Below are 23,125 nucleotides of genomic sequence, written 5' to 3' on the forward strand. Positions count from 1 at the left end.
GTTTGATTTTTGAATTTTTCCTCGAAAAAAAAGAAAAGAAAAGAAAAAGTTTCATCTATTCCGGTTTCGTAATACTGGGGTGCCAGGCCGGGGAGCGAGGTCCGGGAGAGAAGAAGAAAAAAAAAAAAACTAAAACTAAAATAATACTAATAATAAAAACCCCCCCAATCCTTGGGGACCCCCCCCCCCCCCCAAGCCAACTGTTCATAATTGCTGACCTTGTGACTGACTACTACGTGGTGGTGGTGGTCTTTATTGTCTTGTCAATATACGACTCGCCCGGGGTTGGTCAATTTTCTTCTTGGTTGTTGTTTTAGTTGTTTTGGATAAATGGATGGATAACGAGGAAGAAAGAAAAAAAAAAACTTGTCCGATTCCCCGACCTTTTTTCGTTTCGATAGACCCAGATCATTCCTCTTCCCCCGTTGCCCAAAGCTTTACTACCCCCCCGCGCCTCCCAAATCTCCTCGTCCACTCTCTTCTCACCTCCCCTCCATCATCCTGGCAAAGACGCCACCCCTGTAACGACGACGACGGCGGCGGCGGCGACGACGACAACGGCGCCCTGAAGGAGGGAGGGGTTCCTTTGTCGTGGGTGGGTGCCTTGCACACGCACCCGGCCCTGTAGCCTGTAGGTACGTTTTGCCTGCCTGGCTTTAAGCTCTTCTCTCACTCACTCGCTCACTCGCTCTCTCTCTCTCTCTTCCTTTTTTTTTTGGCCTTCTTTTATTCCTCCCTCACCTCTCCCGATCTGCCTCTATTTACAAGGTCGAATTTCTTTTTCTTTATTCCTCCGTCACCGTCCAGCCCTCTCGGAAAACAATACCGTTCCGCTTATTGGCGCTACCTGAATACGCCCCGTTGGCATACACCATATACCTACATATACGGGCCCCCTCCCCTCCGGGAAAGATCCCCCAACTTTGGAAAAAGCTGCCGAACAAAGCTGTTCAAGAAAAGAAAAAAAGACAACACTTTCACCATGGAAGCTTCTCATATCTACTCGTCCCTTCACGCGGCACAAGACGCCGCGCGCGGCGCCTGCATTATCGCATGGCCTGCCGATGAACCTTACTCGGAACCAACGTCGGTAGCGCACAGCCGGCGCCAGCCGCGCTGCTACGCCGATTCCACATCTGCCAACAACATCATCGCCAACACTCTCCAAGGAGCTACGACTTGCCCCTCCCTCGCCTCCTGCTCTTCCGTCAGTCAACATGCCCGCTCTGAGAGGTCCCTCTCGCCACCATGCGACTCCGCTCGCTCTAGCTTCGATATCTTGTCGTAGCTACAGTCCTGCGTGCCATTCCTTCTCGCTCTCTTACACACTGTTCCTTCCAAGGCACTGGCCAGTCGTACGCACGCATGCGACATAGGTATTCTTACAATGTGGTATTTAGTGTTGGGAAACGACTTCCATGAGTACATTCTGCTTATTTTCTTCCCATCCGCCGCTCTCACCAAGCCAATCTGTCCAGCAGTCACTGTTTCCCTCTGCCATCTCGGCACCTTCTGATAGCAACTCTAGCGTATATAAATTACAGTTCCCCCTAACTTGAGAAATGACTCGTCATTTACTGCCTGGCATTAGTATACTGGTTCGACGCCCATCGAGTAAGCACTGCACTTACGCTAATCTCATCCGCCATTGCAGAGTCGCCGTTAGCGGCTGTGGCAGTGGCAGGAGCAGCCCCGGCCGTGTTTGCAGAAGAGTCCGCCATGTAGTTATCCATGTCGGCATCGAGCTCCGTCAGGCTCTTCTTGATGGGCCGAGCGTTGCGGCCGCGACGACCCTTGCCAGCCTTGCCCTTGGCGCCGTCTTTGCCAGCATTGTTACCCTGCTTTGCAGCGGCGGCGGACTTGGGTTGGGCCTTGGGTTGACTATATCGACGTTAGAATTAGGCAGCAGCATTCCAAGCCAGTCTGACTCACCTAGCACGCTCAGCAAGGGTCTTGACAGGGGGGATGACCTTGTCAGCCTGCGCAGCGCCGACAACAATCTCAATCTTGATCGGGCGGTTGTCAACGAGGAGACCGTTCAACTTCTGAAAGGCTCGGCTAGCGCCGTCGGGCTTGTGGAAGATCACGTTGGCAATACCCCGGCTCTGAGAGTTGGGGCCATACGAGAGCTCAACGCGCTTGATAGGGCCGACAGACTGAACAAAGTATTCCTAGATGGCGCAGGAGTGGTTAGTTAACCGTAAGCGGTACGATGCGTTTCAACGGCCCAGATCCAATCCTAGACTTCATTCGACAAGTTGTCCATGGGTACACGTCGTTTCCGAGTCGTAACAAAAGTCGTCATAATGATCAACGAGTTTCAAAGTTATGCGCAAACTGTTGCCGAGCACAAAATCACTTATGCCGCCGCAGCAGAAACGCCAGAAGCCTCCTGCTTGCCCATATTCTCCTGTCATACTCTTCGTCTACATCTCTCAGCCAGACGAGACATTGACAGAGGCGCCGTTTTGTTTCCCACCCAAAACGACGATATTCATCCTGCTTACATTCCCAGCAGGGAGAGTGGACAAGCAGTCAACTGCGTTTGCCAGCCGTTTTACCGGCTGGCATACTGCATGTTCTTTTTAACTCGCTGAATCAGATGATTGACAGCAACACCGCAAGCAGGGTAGATTGCGCGTTTCTCAGATCAAAACCGATGAGACAGTCTATTGGCGCATCCCTCAAGTCATTGCAGCCTCTGGAAAAATTGCTGACCAGGCACGACAGACAGGCTTTGTGGCAAGACCGGATGCTCTCAACCTCAACCGACGGTGAAAGACTCCAACCGGGAAGGAGACAGGGCCAGACTGGATTTTCTCAGGCACGGTGGCTCAGTGTCTGGATTCGAGTATCCATGCACTTCGGTAGTGGGAGCAAACGTAGCGAGGAAGGAAAGATCGAACAAGTCCGAGGGGCGCGAAAACCCTCAACGGAGACATACCTTGATCTGCTGCTCCGAGACATCCTTGGGCTGCGCGATGGGTTAGCGGCGGCATCACAAGACGCGCAAAGAAGCGGGAACCTACCAGGTTGCTGACAATGACTTTGCTTTCTCCTTGAGGGCCGGCAGTCTTGCCCTGAGCGCCCTTAGCGGCGGCACCACGGGCGGTAGGCTTTGCCTTCTGAATACCACCAGCGGGAGCAGTGGCAGTGCGGCCAGCAGTGCGACGCTGGGAGCGGCGGTTGCCAGCGCTCTTGCGGCGGGCGGAGACGATATCGTCAAGCGGCTTATCGAGCTTTCCAGACATGATGATGGATTAAAAGAAAAGCCTTGGTCTGTGAATGAAGAACGCCGCGGGAGTGGCGAGCGAGTGTAGAAAATTGTTGTCGGAAGGATTCGGCGACAACAAGAGAGAGTTCTGCGAGACTTTGGAAAAAAGCGTGGTCGGCAGAAAATGAAGACAGGGTTCACGAAAGGAACCGTCGAACAGAGATATTAAATAGGCCTTTGGAGAAAAAAAGATGGCGAGTGGTATCCGAGTCGGGAAAGCCAATTGTGAGAAGAAGGGAAGAAGGATGGTTGAGGCGAAGAAGAATGAGAGATAGATGCAGATGGGAAGAGAACGGGCTCGCGTCGAAGAACACAAGGGGCGCGAGCAAGCAGGCCAGGCGCAGCACAGGCAGGAAAGTAACCTTGAGCTAGTAACACAGTGCACGTTAACCAATCATATGCGTCACGTAAGCACAGCGCAGTTGCCTAGCGCGCGCCGCAAAGAATTGGGCTGAGAAGTCACGTGTCGGGTTTGGCCCGATCACAATTTCCCAATCGGGAAGTATATACAAGAGTACTTTAGGACGGAGCAACTGAACGCATGGGAGCGTTCAAAACGATTAGCTACTAGGTTTCTACTGAGTAATGCTGGGTACATGTTATGGTCATGATGGCTACTCGCCCAGATGCTATGCTACACCGCTCATGTCCCAAATACTCTGTGTTACGTTGAAAATTGTTGCAACATGAGACAGATGGTACTGTAGCACAGAGTACGACGCATACATTTCATCACGCGGGATGGTGGGGTTTCTAATCTGTATTGGTTTGGAGAACATGACTGGCGTAAACACAGCTCTTTAGAGAAGCTCCCGCGCGAGGAGTTACTTGAGTGCTGTTGTTCACAGTCACACAATCGCAGCACACAGTGCGAGTTGTTCGTCCGTTACAGCCCCAAGTGTCTAACAAACCTTAAGCCACTAGTCCGCTATCCAGCATACGACATGACAAGGGCAAGAGTGGCATGGCGCAGCTGTCCTCGGGTACTGCCCAGGGAAGTCGCATCACTGTCTCAGCGCGAGGGGGAAATTGCACCAACGCAAGGCAAGGCCGTGGAGGTGACTCGAAAATGTAGTAAATCAATTGACGCCTGTTAAAACCGCAGAAACAGATTCCCGTATGGCCCGTGTGGCCCTTCTCAATTGCAGATCTTTGTATAACGTGGTGTTGCATGCTTCTTTTTCTTTCAAAGGTAGTGATATGTCGAATCATGACCAACTAATGTACAATCCGTTCGGCTTGTCTGCGTTTTGTACTCGCAGCTCTGCTCCATCCATGTTGTCTCGTTACGTCGACTTGGTCTTGCCCTCGACAGGCTTTTTCGTCGAATTGACCTCGAGAAAGTGGTATACGATAATTAGGAGCATGGCAGCAGATCCAAGGAAAATGGCAAGTGTGTAGAGGTCGTTATCGGAAACCATCTTGGCGGCTTGTTTGCAGGCGCAAGCTTCCCAGGGGTATCAGAAGGCGCAGTGGGAGTGCGATCTGCACGAAATTAGCAGCTGAGCAGGTCTGTCAGTGTATGCTCATGCTAATGAAAGGACTTACGCAGCGGAGACGATGTTGCGGCGTCTGGTGTGCTGGCGCAAACAGAGCTGAGCAATGTAGATGGGAACTGGTATACGTAGCTTCGTGGAGCTTCAACAAGGGACTTGACTGACTGATGGCGCGTGGGTCGCGACAGGCACTCAAACTCTCCACTTGGCTGGCTGGCTGGCTGGCTGGTGCTGGCTCTACTGAGTAACTGCCCAGCGAAAAGCCACCAGCCAAAAGAATGAGGGCCATGCACGTGATCTCAGTGACCTCATCCACCCACGGTAGACCCCCCACTAAAGAGTCGAAACATCTTTTACAAGATTTACGACGAAAAGCCCATTTTTAGCCAGCGACGAGGGCAGCAGAGGCCGGGACTGCCGTGTACGACACTCAACAGGAAGGGACGACCGATATCTACTCAGAAATATACTTGAATTTCGACTTTCAGAGCGCTTGTGTATATTTTCACCTGCCCCACCACCCGCCAGAATCCGCCAGCGAGCGTCATCGCCAACCGCCCAGCATGGCCAAGAAGGAGAAGCAACCCGCCGCCAAGAACAAGGCCTCGGCCACCAAGATTGTGGAGGACCGTACCTTTGGCATGAAGAACAAGAAGGGTGGCTCGGCGCAAAAGCAAATTGCCCAGATGACGAGCAACCTCAAGGGCAGCGGCTCTGCCGAGCAGAAGAAGAAGGAGGCCGAGAAGGCGCAGCGCGAGAAGGAGAAGAAGGCCGCCGAAGACGCCAAGAAGGAGGCTGCCCTGCTCCTCGCCCGCCCGGCCCAGATTCAAAAGATTCCCTTCGGTGTCGACCCCAAGACGGTCGTCTGCATCTTCTGGAAGAAGGGAGACTGCGAAAAGGGCAAGAAGTGCAAGTTTGCGCACGACCTGTCGGTGGAGCGCAAGACGGAAAAGAAGAATCTGTACACGGACGAACGAAAAGACGAAGACGAAAAGAAGAAGCAGGAGACATCGGCAGACTGGGACGAGGAAAAGCTCCGATCCGTCGTCTTGTCCAAGAAGGGCAACCAAAAGACGACCACAGACAAGGTGTGCAAGTATTTTGTCTCTGCTATCGAAGATGGAAAATACGGTTGGTTCTGGATCTGCCCCAATGGTGGCGATAAATGCATGTACAAGCATGCTCTTCCTCCTGGGTATGTTTCTTCCTTGCGCTCCAGCAATATTTCTTCTACTAACACAGTACGCAGCTTTGTCCTCAAGACCAAAGAGCAACGAGCCGCTGAAAAGGCCCTGCTGGACAAGTCGCCGCTCAAAACTCTTACCCTCGAAGACTTCCTCGAGTCAGAACGCCACAAGCTCACTGGCACCCTCACACCCGTCACGCCGGAAACCTTTGCCAAGTGGAAGCAGAGCCGTCTGGACAAGAAGGCCGCCGAGGAGCAACTGCGCAAGGCCAAGGACAACACGGGCAGGGCCCTGTTCGAGAGCGGCAAGTGGACCGGCGAGGACGAATCCGAGGACGAGGACGACGACACATTCAACCTGCAGAAGCTCCGCCGCGAGACGGAAGCCATGCAGACAAGGAAGGAGGAGGAGCGCTTGGCTCAGCAACACGGCTACGAGCTTCCTCCCGTCGCGGGCCAGGCTGGCGAGGATGCGGCGGATGCCGGGGAGGATGCGGCGGAGGCGACCAATGGAGACGCCGCGGCATCATGAGCTGTTCGCCTCGCACCATACACAACACGACAAGCCCGAGCCACCCCCTTGTACGGGAGGACTATTCGTACACTTTTTCTTGCTGTACGCAGGAATCTCATGGGGCCGCGCACAGCAAGGCGTCCCCTGCACAGCTATCTCGCGGCAGTAGCGGACAAACGAAGCAGAACCGGGTGCCCAACGTGTTGGCCACGAGAGCTTCTTGTACAACACGCCAGAGTAGTGAGTGGTTCATGGAGGGTGAGACACAAGAGGACCCAGGCTTAGCAACGCTGCTCCTACCACAAAAGAAACAGGCTATTGGGAGTAGCAGAAGGAAAAAGTAAAAAAGAGACATTCTTACAAAGACGCAAAAAAAAAAAAGCTACATCATTGCATACACCATGGAGACGGGAGTTGGTATCTACTGACGTATATAGATGGGGAGTTTTCATATTCATCCAGCAAAATTTGAATTGCAGATGGTCCAACTGCATTGTACAGCAATCTGGCCCCTTAGTTCTGTTTATGCCTATGATTTGCGCAGCAGACGCTGACAAGCAAAGAACCATCATTGAAACATGATTACCAAGTGATTTCATAGCTGTCTTTGGCCAAAGTACCTACTACTCGAGATGAGTTCGCTCGCTAGCTAGCAGTCTTGCGGAGGCGGTGCTCAGGCCACGGCCGCGGCCGGCTCCGACTTCCGGGTCCCGCGCTCATCGGGGTCGCTCGAGGGGTCCGAGGCCTCGCTCGCGGAAGGCACGACCGTGTCGCGGAAGCGCCGGAGCGGGACGCGGGCCTCGAACAGGGCGTCAATCTCCTCGAGCGTGCGGCCCTTCATCTCGGGCACGAAGAAGTAGGCGACGACGTTGGCGGCGAAGCACAGCGAGCCGTACACGAACCCGACCCTGCCGCTGAGCCCCGCGTGGGTCGTGTCGATGAGGTACGGCATGGTGAAGGACGTGAGGAAAGTGACGACGATGGAGAGGCTGCAGGCAAGTAAGCTCGTCTTCTCGCGGACGCGAGTGTTGGCAACTTCGCCGAGCACAATGTACGAACTATTTCTGGTCAGCCTATTCCTAGTAACGTTTGTTTTTTATGTGACGTGAATCGACAGCGCCTTTTCATCGAGCATACGGCCAAAAAAAAAAAGGAAAAAAAAAAAGTATACTCCATGGCGCATTATTTGCCGCACGGATCTAGTCATGAGGGTGCAGCGTGTGGAGAGGACGGGAGCGGGAGCGGGAAGAGCGGGTGGTGCCGTGGATGGGTCGAAACTTACACGGGAGCCCAGGACATGTTGTACGCCATGTTAAAGAGGGAAATGGACGCCACCAACATATTTCTGGCATCATTGGAAGGACTATGAATAGCTGAGATGGCGCCGACAATGTACAAAAATGCGCCCATGAAAAAACCACCAATCAGGAGTATTGGTCTGTGAGCAGATGAAAGATTGGCCTGGCGTTAGTTACGAGTACGCAATGGGCTGATCCAGAGGCAACCTACCTTCGACCGAACCCATCAACCACAGTCCAGGCGAGCACAGTGCCCGCCAAGCCGGTCAAGTTGGAAATCATGGTCAAGAGCAGCGCCTGGGACGCAAATCCGTTGCGCAGGTAGAATACGGCCGCATACTGACTCACAAACGCTTGGCCGGTGATCTGCTGGCCCACCATGGCCGTCACGGCGATAAAGGTGCGCAAACGATTACGCTTGCCAAACACCTCTCGCCAGGGCCCCTTTTGCGTGTCCTTGAGGCTCTCGCGAAGCGTCCGCAGGGCGCGTGCCAATTCTCCTTCTGAGAGGCGGCCGCTCTGCAGGACGTGCAGCGATCTCCGGGCCTCGTCCTCGCGGTTCCGCGCCAGCAGCCAGCGCGGCGACTCGGGAACCAGGGGCCAGAGCAGGAGCAGCACGGCGGGCGTGACCAGCTGCAGGCCGACGGGTATGCGCCATGCGGCGTCCGAGGGGATCGGTTTGGTGCCTAGATTGATGAGCGAAGCGACGAGCTGGCCCACGATGATCATCATCTGGATCACCGACGTCGTGAGCCCACGCAGCTGAGGTGGCGTGCATTCAGCCTGGTACACGGGCACCACAATAATGCAGAACCCTGTCATTGCGAAATTGACGATGCGGCCAATGGTAAACTGCACGGTCGTGGTCGCACTCGTCTGCAGGGTGACTCCGACGACGGAGATGCATGCCAGCACGGCAAGGGCCGCCCGCCGGCCCCAGCGCTCGCAGACAGGACCACACGCGAGGGCGCCGATGAGTTTGCCGAAGAAGGGCGTGGCCGTCATCACCGATGATAGGTGGTTTGGCAGAAAGTACAGACCCGTCTTGGGGTCAAGGCTGCCAAACTTTTTCGCAAAAGCTGCAACACAAAATTAGCGGTTAGCAAAAGCCGGGCCTGCAGATGACTAGCAAATTCCGTCCACTTTGTGGCCCTCCCCCCATCGATGGCTTGCCACTTGCCACGAATCATACGAGAGTGTATTTGCCCATTGATGCACGAATGCAAGGCGATTTTGAGAGGGTGGTGTGGGCACTTGGGGTGGGATCGTGCAGATAAGAGGACGACAGCAGCTCAAGACAAGGGCGAAAAATTCAGAGTGGCTTGAGCAGCGTTCCTTTGTCGTATGGTCTGGCCTCCCGAGGGGCAAATGCCGGAAAAGAGAGAGAGTCCCAAATGCAAAGCTTTCATGGGTCTGAACAAACTTACGCTGCATTGCCTGGACGCCGCCAAAATTGCCCACATCATAGCCAAAGTTGAAAGCACACAAGGCTGTATACCTACACACTTCATGTTAGTAAGAAAACTTGTAACCGTCCTTTGATCTTTAGGATTGGTCTTGGAATTTATCCTGGAGCATGACTTTCCTTGCCACTCCCCCCCCCCCGTTGGATTGCCAAAACGATGGCAGTTGAAATAAACGGTCGGACTTCGCAGCCAGTGCAACCCTTTCTCCAGCGGGCGAGAATGGGGAATTGTCCATTGATTGTGGAAACCAAAGTTTTGGCGGGAGTCGACCACGGAATGCAACATGGAACAACGCATGTTTCAACCGGGAATGGTTGCAGAATATAGAAGAGCGAAAAGGAGCAAGGAAATCCTGTGCAACGTACAGGGCAACAAATAAAATCATGGGCGTTGCTGTCCGAAAACGCTCACGAAAGAGCAGCTGGTGTTTAGGGCAGCCAGAGTTGGGCGTCATGGTACGCAATTCCGATTGTGTGTGTGTGTGTAGTGCTTCCGAGACGTTTGTTTCCGTCGGTCCGCAATCTCGAGCAGGACCAATGGCGGGCGCGAGATAAAGCAGGTGAGTAGAGGCCGAAGAGCAAAATTGCAAAGGCGTGATATAGGAAACATGAATAGAATACTTGGGCAGGCGTCACGACGCGGATTGCTGGTGGCTGATATAGCCCTTTTGAATAACTTCGTGTTTCCGCCATGGACCATGTTTGTCGGCAGTTCAAGTTCTTCCCGCCAAGGCTGGGCAGGAGGAAAAAGGATTGATTCATCCTCGTACTATTGGGGATGCACGAACGCGGCGGGTGCTGTGGTATGCAGATATATCTGTCATGTACTCCGTAAGTAGGCAGCACTATATTTGCATATCCTCGGCCACGGCTCTGACTGTGTGCACTATACCCAGTACAAACTTTTCAGGCTCTACTAGATGGGACGGGCCGCGGGTCTAGCCTTGAGTATGATGTAGCGTCCGGAGCCTGCCTGGCAAGAAGACGACGTTGCGAGCCTCGCGGTTAGCTTCCGTCGCTAATCAGCAAGCCACATGGACATGAGTCGTGGTGGTTGTCGTTGCTGCTGAATGATGGCTCTCCGGTGCTCCGTACTCACTCTGTACCGCCATAGCTGCCATGCCCCAGGACCAGTTTTTGGGCTTGTCTAGGTTTCTGATGCTGCTCCACCATCACGATGGTGGTGTGCCGGGATCAAAGACTATTGTCTCGGCTCTGGTCATCAGTGTCTTACTGGCTTGTGCCAAAACTCAGATAGCGTGCTACCGGTGTCTTATTTGTCAGAAGCCAGACATTGGCAAAACTTTAACTTGGGTTCAGCATTGGCAAGATATGGGACGCGAATGCACGCCCTTACTGGTAGTCTGGTACTATTAGGCCCTGTACTTATCCCCCGACGAGGGCACGTCGAGTACTGGTAGGTTGAAGCTGCGGGCAGCGCCCGCGACGACAAATTAATGCGAGGTAATAAAGAATGTCTGGGGCGAATAATTACACTGGCGTGCAGGAGTAGTCTCATGTATCAGTACGGAGTAAGGTCAAGGCAGTACTAAGTAGTGACCTATAGGCAACATTTGCCCTTGTCCCCCGGCAGCCTGGACCTCCAAAAGTGGCTGCCACCCTTTGAGTACAGAGTTTCCATGTTGTTGCCAATGAAGTCGAGAGGATTCCGTACAATGCAGCCCGGGCCAGGGATGCAGCCCATCTGGGGTTGCAGCCTACTTACTTACCAGTTACTTGCCTCGTCGTTTATCAAGTACCTGTCCCGACCAGAAATTGTTCTTGGTAGCCTGACCTGCAAAATTGCCACGCCACACGCCAGTCATACCTTAATTTCTCCGAGCACTATGCAAAGTCCAGGTGTCACGATGCAAAGTATGCCGATTCCCCTTCTGCATTGGTCCGTCTGCAAGTATGCCGCAAGCCTCGTTTCCATGGCCGCATCTTGTCCCACCAAGAAGAGGTCTTCTAGTTCCCCCTCCAGCCCGGTTCTGCTGGGTTGCCTCTGCCTCTGTGCCGGTACTTGCGGCGGCGCGGTGCAAAGGGTGGATACCACACCAGTTGACGAGGTATTAGGCCATATATAGTTTCAACAGATTGAATTACAGCTGCTTCACGCCGCTGCCGGCCCAATGAGAGGAGACTCTTCGTGGCCCTACCCCATTGCATGGCCATGACTGTACCGTCCGCGAGAGTCAGGTTTTCCAAGCAGTGCAACAGGGCCTTGCCGAAGTCCGCACACAATTACCCTGTTTGATGCTCCATGCCTCGTGGCAATGCATATGGATGCAGCCTTGCCTGTGCGAGTTCCTATGCTAGACTCCATTCAGCTCGTAGAGTAAAGGGGCTCTCTATCTCCCTTTTTGTCCGGAGAGGGGAAATAGAGACTAAATGGTTCCGGTTGGTGTGTGAGGCTGCGGTTGAACAAGTAGTCCAGTCTCCTGTGATTTGTACTTAAGGGTCGGCTCTGCTCCTTCTTTGTCGGTTCACCCCAAACATTTATATTGTCTTGTCATCACACGTGGCCTTGGTTTCTCGAATAAACATCTCGACCATGTCACGGCCCAACTTCTTAGTTATTGTTGCCGACGACTTGGGCTTCAGTGACTGTGGCTGTTTTGGCTCCGAGATCCAAACACCCAACATCGATGCACTTGCCCGAGAACAGAATGCACTCCGGTTCACAAACTTCCACGTCGCTGCCGCATGCTCGCCGACCCGGTCGATGCTGATGACGGGGACCGATCATCACATTGCTGGCCTGGGGGAGCTGGCCGAGTTTACACGTAGCTCTGTCGCACACCAAGGCCAGCCTGGCCATGAAGGATACTTGAACGAGCGCGTTGTTGCTCTTCCAGAGCTCCTAAAGGAAGGCGGCTATTGCACAATGATGTCCGGAAAGTGGCATCTTGGACTGAAGCCTCAGCACTATCCGATTCGTCGCGGCTTCGACAAATCGTTTGCCCTCCTACCTGGCTGTGCCAATCACTATGGTATGTTAGCCCGGCTTCTACCCTCGAAACATCGACTTTATTACTTAACATCACATCTTGCGTTAGGATATGAGCCAGAATACCAAGATCAGGACCATGCAGATCGCTTCTTCGAGACGGCCACCCGAGCTCTGCATGTGGAGGGCAGCCAGATTGCCGAACTACCACAAGACTTTTATTCCTCGGACGCTTACGCCTCCAAGCTAATTGAATACCTCACGGAAAGAGACAACAACGATTCTGATAAACCGTTTTTTGCCTATCTTCCGTTTTCTGCACCACACTGGCCACTCCAAGCGCCGAAAGAGGTGGTGGACAAATATAAAGGTATAGACGTCTGCATTCACGGAGTCGTACAACTTTGAGTTTCTTTGATTAACTGACTCCACTCAGGCGTATATCTCAATGGGCCTCAAGTCCTCAAATCGGAACGTATCGAGCGCCTGAAGAAGCTCGGTCTCGTGGACCCGGATGTTGTTTCACACCCAATCGTGCGTGTCGGTGAACAGGAATCTCAGCAGTGGGAAGATTTACCTCAAGAAACAAGAGACAGTTCTTCAAGAGCCATGGAAGTATATGCAGGCATGGTAGATCGCATGGATTGGAACATTGGCCGGGTTATCAGTCATCTTCGTAAGACGGGTGAATATGACAACACTATGATCCTGTTCATGTCAGATAACGGGGCCGAGGGCGCCTCTTATGAAGCCCAACCGATTATGGGAGATAAGGTGGCAGCCCATATTGCCAAGTATTACAACAATTCTCTGGACAACATCGGCCGAGGCGATTCATTTGTATGGTACGGGGCGCTTTGGGCACAAGCCGCGACCGCGCCATCCAGACTGTTCAAGATGCACTCAACCGAGGGCGGATGCCGCGTGCCGCTTGTTGTAAAGCTACCTCAGGCCACCGAATCCTCTGGAGCACGCATTACCAAGGCGTATTGTACCGTCATGGACATTGTGCCGACCGTTTTGGAGATGGCTGGTTTGAGGCACCCGGGTACACAATACAAGGGTCGAGAGATTGCCAGCCTGCGAGGGAAAAGCTGGCAGACGTACTTGCAGTCTCTGACTTTGAGGGAAGACGAGAGAAAACGATGCAGAGATGAGGAGTTTGACATCCACGAGGAGACATATGTGACAGGCTTTGAGATTGCCGGGTCAGGCGCGCTGAGGCAAGGCCACTGGAAGCTGGTCTTTGTGCCTGCACCACGAGGTCCACACGAGTGGGAACTATTTCACATGAAGAATGATCCTGGCGAGACCAACAACCTTCGTTACGCAGAGCCAGCCAAGTTTGCGAAGCTGATGCGTCTGTGGGAGGAGTACAAGGCGGAGGTGGGCTCGATCGGCGTGGCAGGCGAGTTTCCCGAGGCAGTACAGGGACAGAGAGCGTCCCTCGACGACGAGTTTGCCGACCCTTATAGCTGGATCAAATTTATTGGTCGACCAAACCTGGTCCCGGGTCACCTCGAGCATATCCGTCCTGTGATGGACCCGTCCGCTGTCAACGAGGTAGTGATGTAAGTAGTGGGAGGTAAAGTGGAGGATAGGATAGGTGGTGGGTGCTGAACTCGGCGTACCAATGATGGCGAACGGGCTCTTTGAACGGCAGTTTTTTTTTTACCCGTCTCCTGGTGTTTTCGGGCGTTGTAGGGTTAGTTAGTTTATTATAACTTCATCTCCCTTCTATCCTACGCGATAAATGCCTCTTGTGCAGCATATATTATAGTTTAATCTTCAAGTATTAGCTTTTATTATAGTATGTATTTATTATAGCAAGAAGTTCGCCATCTTAGATGGAGATATAAAAGCGAAGCTATATGCATAGGGTGTAGGTACTACATACTTGTAAAGGCTAGTAGTACTCCGTAGAGGTTTTGTTAGTAAGACTGATATAATATATAAGCATAAAGCTATTTCCCTTTTATTATCAAGTATTTTTATCATTTTTCTATAGCTGTTGAGCAGACATATGACTATGGCCTCTCATTGACCAGGACGGAGGTTGACCCACATTAGTGCATAGCCAGTATGCCAGCTTGCCAGCCAACCAGCCAGGCCCCTGCTGGCTGCATCATGGTCAATACAACCATCCTTGCCACGCCCGGCAGCCTGGAAGGTTGCGACCTGTAACCTGCAGGCAAAGATGATGCATTGTTGAATATCTCGAAGAGGGTCAGATAATGCTCAGATATGCGCGCGCCCACCATATCTCCGAGGAATAACACCGGTCACCTGGAGATCATCCGTGATTTCTGCAAACCTTGCTACAACGGAACTTTTCGAAGAGGGAACGGCTGCCTTGGTACAGCCAAGACCAGTTTTACCCAGTCCGTATCGGCGAGATTTCTTGACTGCAAGTATAGAGTTCTGGGGAAGCTTGGATACGGCCCAAATTCTACAGCTTGGCTGCGCCGAAACGTAAGGTACAGTCCATGGCACTTTAGTTCTTCTGCTTCCAACGACTTACGCTTGTCAAGAGATGACGCCTTTGTCACCATAAAAGTTTGCACGCGCGACAGTGCTCGGTCTGGCACGTGTTCTTCGGCAGCTACAGTTCTACCGAGCATGTCAGTTCACTCAACTCGCAGCACCGTGGCCAGTCCTTTTATCCGCGGTCTTTTTGGGTACATTTCGAATCAGCGGCCCTACGGGGCAGCACCTCTGTCTGATTCATCCGCCAATGCACATGAGTATCCGAGAGCTTCAGTATGTCAATCCATCCCATAGGCTGAATGGGCAGCTCTTGAAGTGGACGCTCTCTAACTTGTTACATGGCCCTGTCATTTCCTCCACGATGTGGCCAAAGTAGTACACACTGGTAGGAAGTCATTCTAGCCGCGCAGTGCTTTCGTTGCTGACGAGTCACTACAGATATGACAGCGTCAAATATTACGTTGACACTAGATGACCACACTCTACTTTGCGACTTTGAAAAGGCTGAAGAGGATGCGCCCTCGCGAAAAAAAGGTGATTGATGACGTCCGCATCATCTATGGCTCACGCAGACTCGATCTTCCCAAGGGTGACCTATGGGGCCAGCCGGCACTGTGTGACTTTGGAGAGGCCCGGATAGGGAGCTCTCACAGCGGTCTGATTCAGCAAGAGTTTTCCCGGGCCCCAGAGGTGTTGTTTGAGATGGGATGGAGCTCGAGCGTCGATCTATGGAACGTTGCCGTGTTGGTAAACAGATGGGTCTCTAATCACTACAGCTTATTGCTCATATTGAGTGATAGATTTGGGATTTGATTGAGAACCGTCATTTGTTCGATGCGATGGATGAGAACGGTGACTCTTCTGCAACACACCATGTTGCCGAAATGGTGGCCTTTCTCGGCCTGCCTCCTCGCGAGTATATACAGAGAAGCAAGATTACGACCAACATTTTTACGAACAGGGTCAGTATCAACCAATCGCAGAGTCCACGTACTTGGCGACTTACCCGAGAATTCTAGGCCACTGGAAAGGGGCCGCTGGTGCAGTTGTTCCGCCGCTGTCGCTTGAAGAATCTTTATCTGCAGTGGATGGTGTAGAGAAGACGCTATTTCTCAATATTATACGATCAATACTCAACTGGTTGCCAGAGGATCGAAAGACGGCCGCTGAACTTCTCCAGGACCCGTGGATGGCCGGAGCGATACCCTAGCGAGAATGGCACTTGGGCAATGAGTGATATGGCTGGATATTTTCTGTCTGTTTCAAGGTTAAGATTGAGGGACGTATGTAAGGTCTTCCTCGCTATCCGAGGCGCCCTCGCTGTGCTAGTCTCTGGCAAGCAGTCAAGCACTGGGGCATTGCGCCAGACCTACTCGCCCAGACTACTCAATGTGGCGGAGCATCAGCACCCGGCGGCGCGTCGCAGCAGAACCTACCAGCTCTTACGAGTAGCAGGCCCTGATGCTCTACGGAGAAGGGAGGCGCTCACACTACGGAACTGTCGCACCTCCCCTTTCGTGAAAGAGGGCTGCATGATTAATATACTCTGTGACGACAATTTATATGCATGGTAAAGGTAAGCCCGGCCCAACACGCGCGGGGGAACGCTGTGCATCTCAGCTAAACGAGACTGCGGAACGTAGAGCACGACCGCCCTTACGTATAGGGAAGCGTACCATTCCCGGTGCGCCGTACGTTTTGTTTCGGCCTGTAGAACAATATCCGGCGTGCCGTAACCTGCCATGGGCAGGATATATAGACTACTGCCTAATCAACTCAGCACGGCGTGAAGGAAACAGGCGTAAACTACGTCCAGGACAGCGCGATAATGACTTCTTTATAAGACTCAAACAAATCACGCCGAGGGACTGGTCGGAAGATCCATACGTGCTATTTATACTATTTTCTATCGCGCAGCGCCAATACCACCACAAACACGCGCGCCACAACACCACATATCAAGTATACATCTCCACTATAGTGCCGACAAAGCATTATACTAATAGCAGCCAGGCATGCCTCTTTGTCATCAACTCAGCATCCCCTCAGGATATAATTCTCTTTGACGCGGACATTCCGACGGCGCTCCTCGACGAGCTAGACGACCCGCGCATAGTCCCGCGGCGACGGACGCGGCTGGTCATCCACCGCATGAGGATGAGTATCGAGCCGCGAGAAGACTTTTTGGCGCGCCTCGTGGCCGCGCTGTCGAGCCGGGCAGTCAACGACGCCGCCGACGGAGAAGGATGTGGAGATGGCGGAGGACGGGGAGATTGCGCAGATGAGGAGGGGGGCTCTTGGCGGCAGGAGACGTGAGCGTTTTTGTGACTTTGACAAGATGAAGACGGGCGACTGTTTGCGAGAAATCGGTCGTAGGTAATGATCCCCCTTCTTACTGCATTCCTCGGCGCAATTAACGAATTTATTTTCTGGTAAAAGAGCCGTATAGTATCCGTCGGCTTGACAAGCCGGCTTTACTTCCGCGGGAACCCACGCCGTACTTGCTGGTGAGAGGATCGCTACACGGCGCATCCGCGTATCACGTCAACCGATTTAGCGCCCACCAACAGGTAGTGCCGGGACGTCGGAAAATCGCGTCGATGCCGATTCCTGTCCATCTTTCCCCTCTTTTCTTCCTCCGATTAGACGTGTATTTGCAATCGATGCATGCAAGCAGGCTCATCACATTTTACGAAAAACAAAACTTCCCCCGCCGGCACATTATCATCGCTCCACTTGGCGACATCTCTGTAGGGTTTCAGGCGCTTAACATCAACGTCGCTAGCAACCACGTCGCCCATCTTCGAACCGAGCTAGACCGGCCCGGCCCACTGTGGCCCTATAGCCTCCTTCTAGTTGTCCACTGACAATCCGCTAACCGCTCACTCTCACCACACACCTCCTAGCCACTGGCCCCAATCACATCCAACGACCCAACTCAGTCAGTCTGAATGGCTACCATTCTCCCTATTCTTCATCCCCTCACTTTCCCCTCGTGGCTGAAACGCTCTCACACTTTGATGTCTGGCCTTTTATACAGAGCAGTCAGGTGGGCCTCGGAATAGGCACGCACGATACGCAGGAACATCGATCAGCGATCGGAAACCGGCTCCCTCTTGAACCCGGCGTGTCAAGAATCATTAGCCTGATGAAAACTAGAACGGGTGCACGTATTATGTAAATTGGTCATGAGCTGGGTTTCCCAGTGGATATCGGAATGCTCGGGCACGCCAATCAGCGTAATATGGCAAGATATGAGCAAACAGCACGGCACAGGCCATGAACTGTACTTGATCAGTCGTCCGGAAGATTGGCAGCAATGAACGCATTATATTATATGCATAGGCAGCTCCCGAGAACCTACATCAAACATGCGCCGCACATGCTGGACGTTCCTGCCAACCATGTCTGGAGTCGGTGCCTCAATGAAATATCCCTTGCCAGGCTGGCACTCGCTCAGCCCAGGTACAGCATCAGAACACAAATTTGGTGTGCAGGCACAGCGCAGCAATGAGATCTGTGTCGCTTAGCACACGCTGATCCGGAGACCAGCGTGGCTGTTGAACTGGCCATCGCTTACCACGGATGAGATAACAGGCAATACAAGCGAATAGCTTGAAATGAGGCGCCACTATAGATCTAACGTAACCTAGGTACTAAAGTAAGTAGAGATCATACTTGACTGGCCAGGCTGCCAGGCTAGTACTTACTGGTAGCTCGTGTGGCTTGCAGTACGAATTGATGGCTGCATCTACCTCTGCTGAATGTATCAGACGTATTGTGTATCATTTCCAAACACGGGTCGTCCGTTGTTGGTAGTAAGTGTCTACTGGTAGGCTACTACTGGGTAGGTACTTGGTCATATTGGTACCTACACCTAGGTACCTGTTTCGAATTTAGTGCCATGATGGCCTTTCTAGCACTGCCCTCGGTATGCCACAACACTTACTGTTATCGCCCTTGGCACCGACCAGATGGACGACGCTACCATGAAGCTCTGCCAGCTGCCCGCCCCATCTCCACCTTTTCGATCCCCTCATCTGTGAATGCCGCGACGATGATGGCCTCCACTACTCAGGCATTGAACCATCCCTCCTTCATCCGTCTTCATCGAAATCCTCCCTCTCTCCATACATCTGAAATCGTTCTGCACGATACCTCGGCACCCGCCGTGCCGTTCCATCTTGGTTTGGCCTGTAGGCCGGCCGATTTGCCAGTGGGCCTCTTGGCTGCGCAGCCCCGCCCCGCCATCGGGCTCATCGAGTCAAACCAAGTCTGTTCCGTCTCTCGCCTCCTCTCGCCATATTCAACCTCATCCAGCTCGCTGCGCTGCACGCTTTTACTCGATTCTCGTCGCACGCCCCCCCTTGAAAAAACAAGACATTGCACGACCGTACTCGTCTACAAAACTCTCTACGCATCGTCGGCGCATTTGGTGTCGTAATTGATCCCAATTCGAAAAGAAAGAAAAAAACGCGGACGGTGCTCGCTTTCCCAACCTTCCGCCCTTCCTGACGAGCTTCAATTCGTTGATGGACACTGCGCGTCTGGCGACTGGCCACGCTGCGATCACCGCTCCAGACTCTGGCCTCGAATGATCGGGGCCATAGCCTGAAGGCGTCTGTGACCGGCCGCTGCCATCTCGCCAGAGGCAATGAGCGCAAGCGCAAGCTCCACCAACTCGCAACATGGGCCTGCTGCCGCCACTCGCTCTTCCATCATTGCCACAATGACTAGCGACTCATCTCCTCCGGAACGGCAGAAAGCCACAGAGGTCGCTGCTCGTGATGCGCCGCGCCAATCCCTCACAAAACGCTACCGCACCGAGATCGCCGCTAGCAGTTCCAGTGCCTTTTCTACTCTCGTCGCATTCCCCCTCGACAGCGTCAAGACTCGCATGCAGACATACCAGTACCGAGGGTTTCTTGATTGCGTGAAGCAGACTTACAAGAAAGAGTCTCTGGGTGGCTTTTTTCGAGGTATGTTGAGCATCGTGACTGTGCCTGATCGGATGCTATTTTCATCACTTTGCTAACGAAGCTGGTGCAATTAGGTGTGACGGCTCCCATGGCCAGCATTACTCTCGTTCGGACCGTCTCATTCTCAATATATCAACGAGCAAAATACGCCTATGCCGGATGGGTAAAGAAGAATACTGGTTTCGACATTTTGCGCTACGTCAATAAGCCAGGCAACTATCCGAACATGTACTCCATCGCCTGCTTTGGCGCGGCCGGTGCAACGGCCGGGGCTGTGATACCTATACTAGCCTGTCCGTTCGAACTCAGCAAACTCAGTTCCCAAGTCGCTGTCTTGCTAGCAGAGCGTGGCGGGGCTAAGAAAAAAAGTGCCGCCATCGCCCAGAGCTATCAGAACAAAGGCACTCTCAGGACCATGGCCACCATCGTAAAACACCGAGGCATTTTGGGCCTCTATACAGGCTTCCGATTACACCAATGTAAGCCGATCCCGTGGTCGCTGCTGGAATCAACTAACACTCACTAGTGAGAGATACTGTCGGAACGGGTATCTACTTTATGGTGTATGAAAGCGGAAAGCAGCTCGGAACTACACTTGCCGGAGACAGTAGTAAGCTCGCTGTGGTGGCGGCTGGCGGCTCCTGTGGACTCATCTCCTGGGCCATTATATGTAAGATGAGCCTCTGGGCTGATTGACCAACTATGGAAAACTCACATCTGGCGCAGACCCTATTGATTCGGCGAAAAGCATCTACCAGCGAAACTCGCTTCTCTACGCCCGCGGCGAAAAGGTCGAACCGGCACCCAAGATCACATTTTTCAAGCGAGACATGTATCGCGGATTGGCAGTGTCGATGAGCCGCTCTTGCGTCGTCAACGCCATCTTCTTTTCGTCGTTTGAGTTTATCAAGAAGCACATCAAAGATAACGGCTAAAGAACGTAAACACCCGAGGGTTCTCTATCGTCTCGAGTGACCAACCCAATATGACTGCTGCAGCACCGAAAAGGCGAATGCTGTATACTACTATATGGGATATGCTATCCTGTAACCATCTTTTTCTCCTCGTCCCGAGTCTTTTCGAGACCCGTTGAGAAACATGCGCGAGTACCCGCGTGTACGCCACCGAAGAAAAAAAAACCAATGCCATGGTATTCACTGCATCTACGTCGGCGTTTCATGTCTTGATTTCTGGCATCATAATTATTCTTTTTCCGAGTTGTTCATCGTTGACTTGCTCGTTCTGCGCGTTGCGGCTGCAATACCGTGGACTACCCCTTTTTGCCGTGTATTATTCTCTCTTTGTCAAGCGCAACAGTATTCATGGTGTAGCCAACCCGGAAAGGAAATGTATGCTGCATTGCAGATGAAGAAACAAACTTGATATAATACAGATACTAGTACAAACAGCAAAGATGGAGAACCGCGAAATACTCGTGATTTTCAATTTCATTGTTCCTATACAAGAGAAAAAAAAAAGCAAATGAATCCATCACTGTACTGATATGCATGAAGCGCCGTGCTCTAAATTCTATTTATATGGGAACCCCCATTCTCCCGCTTTTACCTTGCAATTCTCTACACAGGTCATTGATCACACCCCCTTTTTACTGCTGCCCAGCCAGCTCCTTTTCCACCTGGGCCTTGACGTGGTCGCGCACCTTGCGCCAGTCGTTGTCGACGGTGGCGACCCTCCGCTCCCTCGTTTCGAGCCCCACAAACTCCTTGGGCAGCACCTGCGCGGCAAAGTCGAACCCGGCCTCGCCGGCGAGCGCCTTTTCGACGGCGCCGGAGAACTTGGCCGGGTGGGCCGTGGAGAGGGAGATGTGCGGGGTGCCGGGGGCGGCGCGGGCGACGGAGCGCTGTGTGGCGGCCGCGCCGACGGCGGTGTGGGGGTCTAGGACTTGGCCGACGCGGCGGTAGAAGGCGGCGATGGCGTCGAGGGTCTCGCCGTCGGTGACGCGCTCGCTCTCAAAGTCGCGCTGGGCGGCGGCCAGGACGTCCTGGTAGACGGGGCCGAAGGCGCCCGACTCCTTGAGCGAGCGCAGCCAGCCGGCGACCTCCTGCCCGGCCTGGCGCTTGTTCCAGGCGTCGTCCATGCCGGCGGTGGCGGCGAACTCGTAGGCGAGGAACCAGAGCAGGCGCTCAAAGTTGCTCGAGACGAGAATGTCCATGGCGGGACTGAGCGTCTCCTTGACGCCGGACGGGTCAGCGCCGACGGCCGGCGCCGCGGCGGCGTCCCCGTTGGTCGATGATGCCGCGGCATGCTTCTCGTACTTGCCCGTCTTCCAGAAGCGATCGAGGATGTCGTTCTCGTTGGTCGCGATGACGAGCTTGTCGACGGGCAGGCCCATGCGCTGCGCGAAGTAGCCGGCCAGGATGTCGCCAAAGTTGCCCGTCGGCACGACGAAGCGCACCTTGTCGCCGAGGGTGAAGCCGGGCGACTGCTTGGCGAGTGAGAAGTAGGCGTGGAAGTAGTAGACGATCTGGGCGAGGATGCGGCTCCAGTTGATGGAGTTGACGGCGCCGAGGTTGAGGGCGGCGTTGGCGTCCTTGTCAGCAAAGAGCGCCTTGAGGATATCCTGGCAGTCGTCAAAGGTGCCGCCGACGGACAGGTTGTAGACATTGGCATCGAGAACTGTCGTCATCTGCGCCTCCTGAATGGGGCTGACGCGACCCGTTGGGAACATGATGAAGACGGAGACGTCCTTCTTGCCGCGCAGGCCGTAGATGGCGGCGGAGCCTGTATCGCCGCTAGTTGCGCCGACGACGGTCAGATGGTGGCGGTCTATTCCCATGAATCAGTTAGCCTGTGCTTCTTCTTCTTCTTCTTCTCGCAACCCCCCCCCCCCACAACATGTTCTCGTGAATCCGTACCCTTGCCCGTCTTTCCCTCGTTCTTGCGCACGAGAAAGTATTCAAAGAGGTTGCCAACAAATTGCAGCGCGACATCCTTGAAAGCAAAGGTCGGCCCGTGGAAGAGCTCGAGCAGGTAGTGGTTGTCCTCGAGGTGGACCAGCGGCGTGGTGTCAGCGTGACGAAACGTCGCGTAGCTGCGCTTGACGATGTCGCGGAGGTCGGCCGGCGGGATCTCGTCGGGGGAAATATATAGCGAGAGCACTTCGTAGGCCAGGTCGGCAAAGGACAGATCCTTCCAGGCCTGCCAGTTGGTGGCGGCGGGGATGGCCTCGGGGATGAAGAGGCCACCATCAGAGGCGAGGCCCTTGAGGACGGCCTGCTCGAAAGTGAACTGCGCCGAGGTGTCAATCATTGATTCATATCCCGCATAGCGTTGATTCTAGGGTAATATGCGATCATGGGCTCAGGGGTTCATTGCATTGGGGGCCAAGACGTACTCCAGAGTCCTCGCCACGGGTGCTCAGATAGCGATGTGAAGGGTTGCCGGTCGTGGCCTCGGGCTGGGCATCGGCCGCAGCGTTGCCGTTAGTCGCCATTTGTCTGCTAGGTTATAGTGCC

At 53.5% G+C, this 23,125-nt stretch overlaps 7 protein-coding genes across 7 annotated transcripts; 4 read left to right on the forward strand and 3 right to left on the reverse strand.

Moving 5' to 3' along the window:
• Positions 1-1,574: 1,574 nt before the first annotated feature.
• On the reverse strand, positions 1,575-3,251 carry V2A60_009745 (uncharacterized protein; the record flags this gene model as incomplete). The annotated part of the gene is made up of 5 exons (XM_083261009.1): positions 1,575-1,577; positions 1,632-1,881; positions 1,933-2,171; positions 2,945-2,974; positions 3,030-3,251. 5 exons carry the CDS (start codon positions 3,249-3,251, stop codon positions 1,575-1,577), a joined length of 744 nt encoding a protein of 247 aa, XP_083117135.1.
• Positions 3,252-5,333: 2,082 nt separating this feature from the next.
• On the forward strand, positions 5,334-6,488 carry V2A60_009746 (translation machinery-associated protein TMA46; the record flags this gene model as incomplete). The annotated part of the gene is made up of 2 exons (XM_083261010.1): positions 5,334-5,965; positions 6,020-6,488. The coding sequence occupies 2 exons, from the start codon at positions 5,334-5,336 to the stop codon at positions 6,486-6,488; spliced, it is 1,101 nt and encodes a 366-aa protein (XP_083117136.1).
• Positions 6,489-7,143: 655 nt separating this feature from the next.
• On the reverse strand, positions 7,144-9,688 carry V2A60_009747 (uncharacterized protein; the record flags this gene model as incomplete). The annotated part of the gene is made up of 5 exons (XM_083261011.1): positions 7,144-7,528; positions 7,753-7,908; positions 7,980-8,847; positions 9,196-9,266; positions 9,600-9,688. The coding sequence occupies 5 exons, from the start codon at positions 9,686-9,688 to the stop codon at positions 7,144-7,146; spliced, it is 1,569 nt and encodes a 522-aa protein (XP_083117137.1).
• Positions 9,689-11,787: 2,099 nt separating this feature from the next.
• V2A60_009748 (arylsulfatase) lies at positions 11,788-13,758 on the forward strand (the record flags this gene model as incomplete). The annotated part of the gene is made up of 3 exons (XM_083261012.1): positions 11,788-12,226; positions 12,293-12,553; positions 12,620-13,758. The coding sequence occupies 3 exons, from the start codon at positions 11,788-11,790 to the stop codon at positions 13,756-13,758; spliced, it is 1,839 nt and encodes a 612-aa protein (XP_083117138.1).
• Positions 13,759-15,183: 1,425 nt separating this feature from the next.
• On the forward strand, positions 15,184-16,986 carry V2A60_009749 (uncharacterized protein; the record flags this gene model as incomplete). The annotated part of the gene is made up of 3 exons (XM_083261013.1): positions 15,184-15,417; positions 15,471-15,632; positions 16,684-16,986. The coding sequence occupies 3 exons, from the start codon at positions 15,184-15,186 to the stop codon at positions 16,984-16,986; spliced, it is 699 nt and encodes a 232-aa protein (XP_083117139.1).
• A 2,413-nt stretch (positions 16,987-19,399) lies between these two features.
• On the forward strand, positions 19,400-20,584 carry V2A60_009750 (mitochondrial carrier domain-containing protein; the record flags this gene model as incomplete). The annotated part of the gene is made up of 4 exons (XM_083261014.1): positions 19,400-19,649; positions 19,724-20,128; positions 20,176-20,319; positions 20,376-20,584. The coding sequence occupies 4 exons, from the start codon at positions 19,400-19,402 to the stop codon at positions 20,582-20,584; spliced, it is 1,008 nt and encodes a 335-aa protein (XP_083117140.1).
• A 671-nt stretch (positions 20,585-21,255) lies between these two features.
• V2A60_009751 (tryptophan synthase beta subunit-like PLP-dependent enzyme) lies at positions 21,256-23,103 on the reverse strand (the record flags this gene model as incomplete). Its single annotated transcript, XM_083261015.1, has 3 exons — positions 21,256-22,436; positions 22,526-22,898; positions 23,005-23,103. 3 exons carry the CDS (start codon positions 23,101-23,103, stop codon positions 21,256-21,258), a joined length of 1,653 nt encoding a protein of 550 aa, XP_083117141.1.
• Positions 23,104-23,125: the final 22 nt, after the last annotated feature.

This window comes from Cordyceps javanica, chromosome 7 (genome assembly GCF_051103115.1).
Source record: "Cordyceps javanica chromosome 7, complete sequence".
Taxonomy (NCBI): domain Eukaryota; kingdom Fungi; phylum Ascomycota; class Sordariomycetes; order Hypocreales; family Cordycipitaceae; genus Cordyceps; species Cordyceps javanica.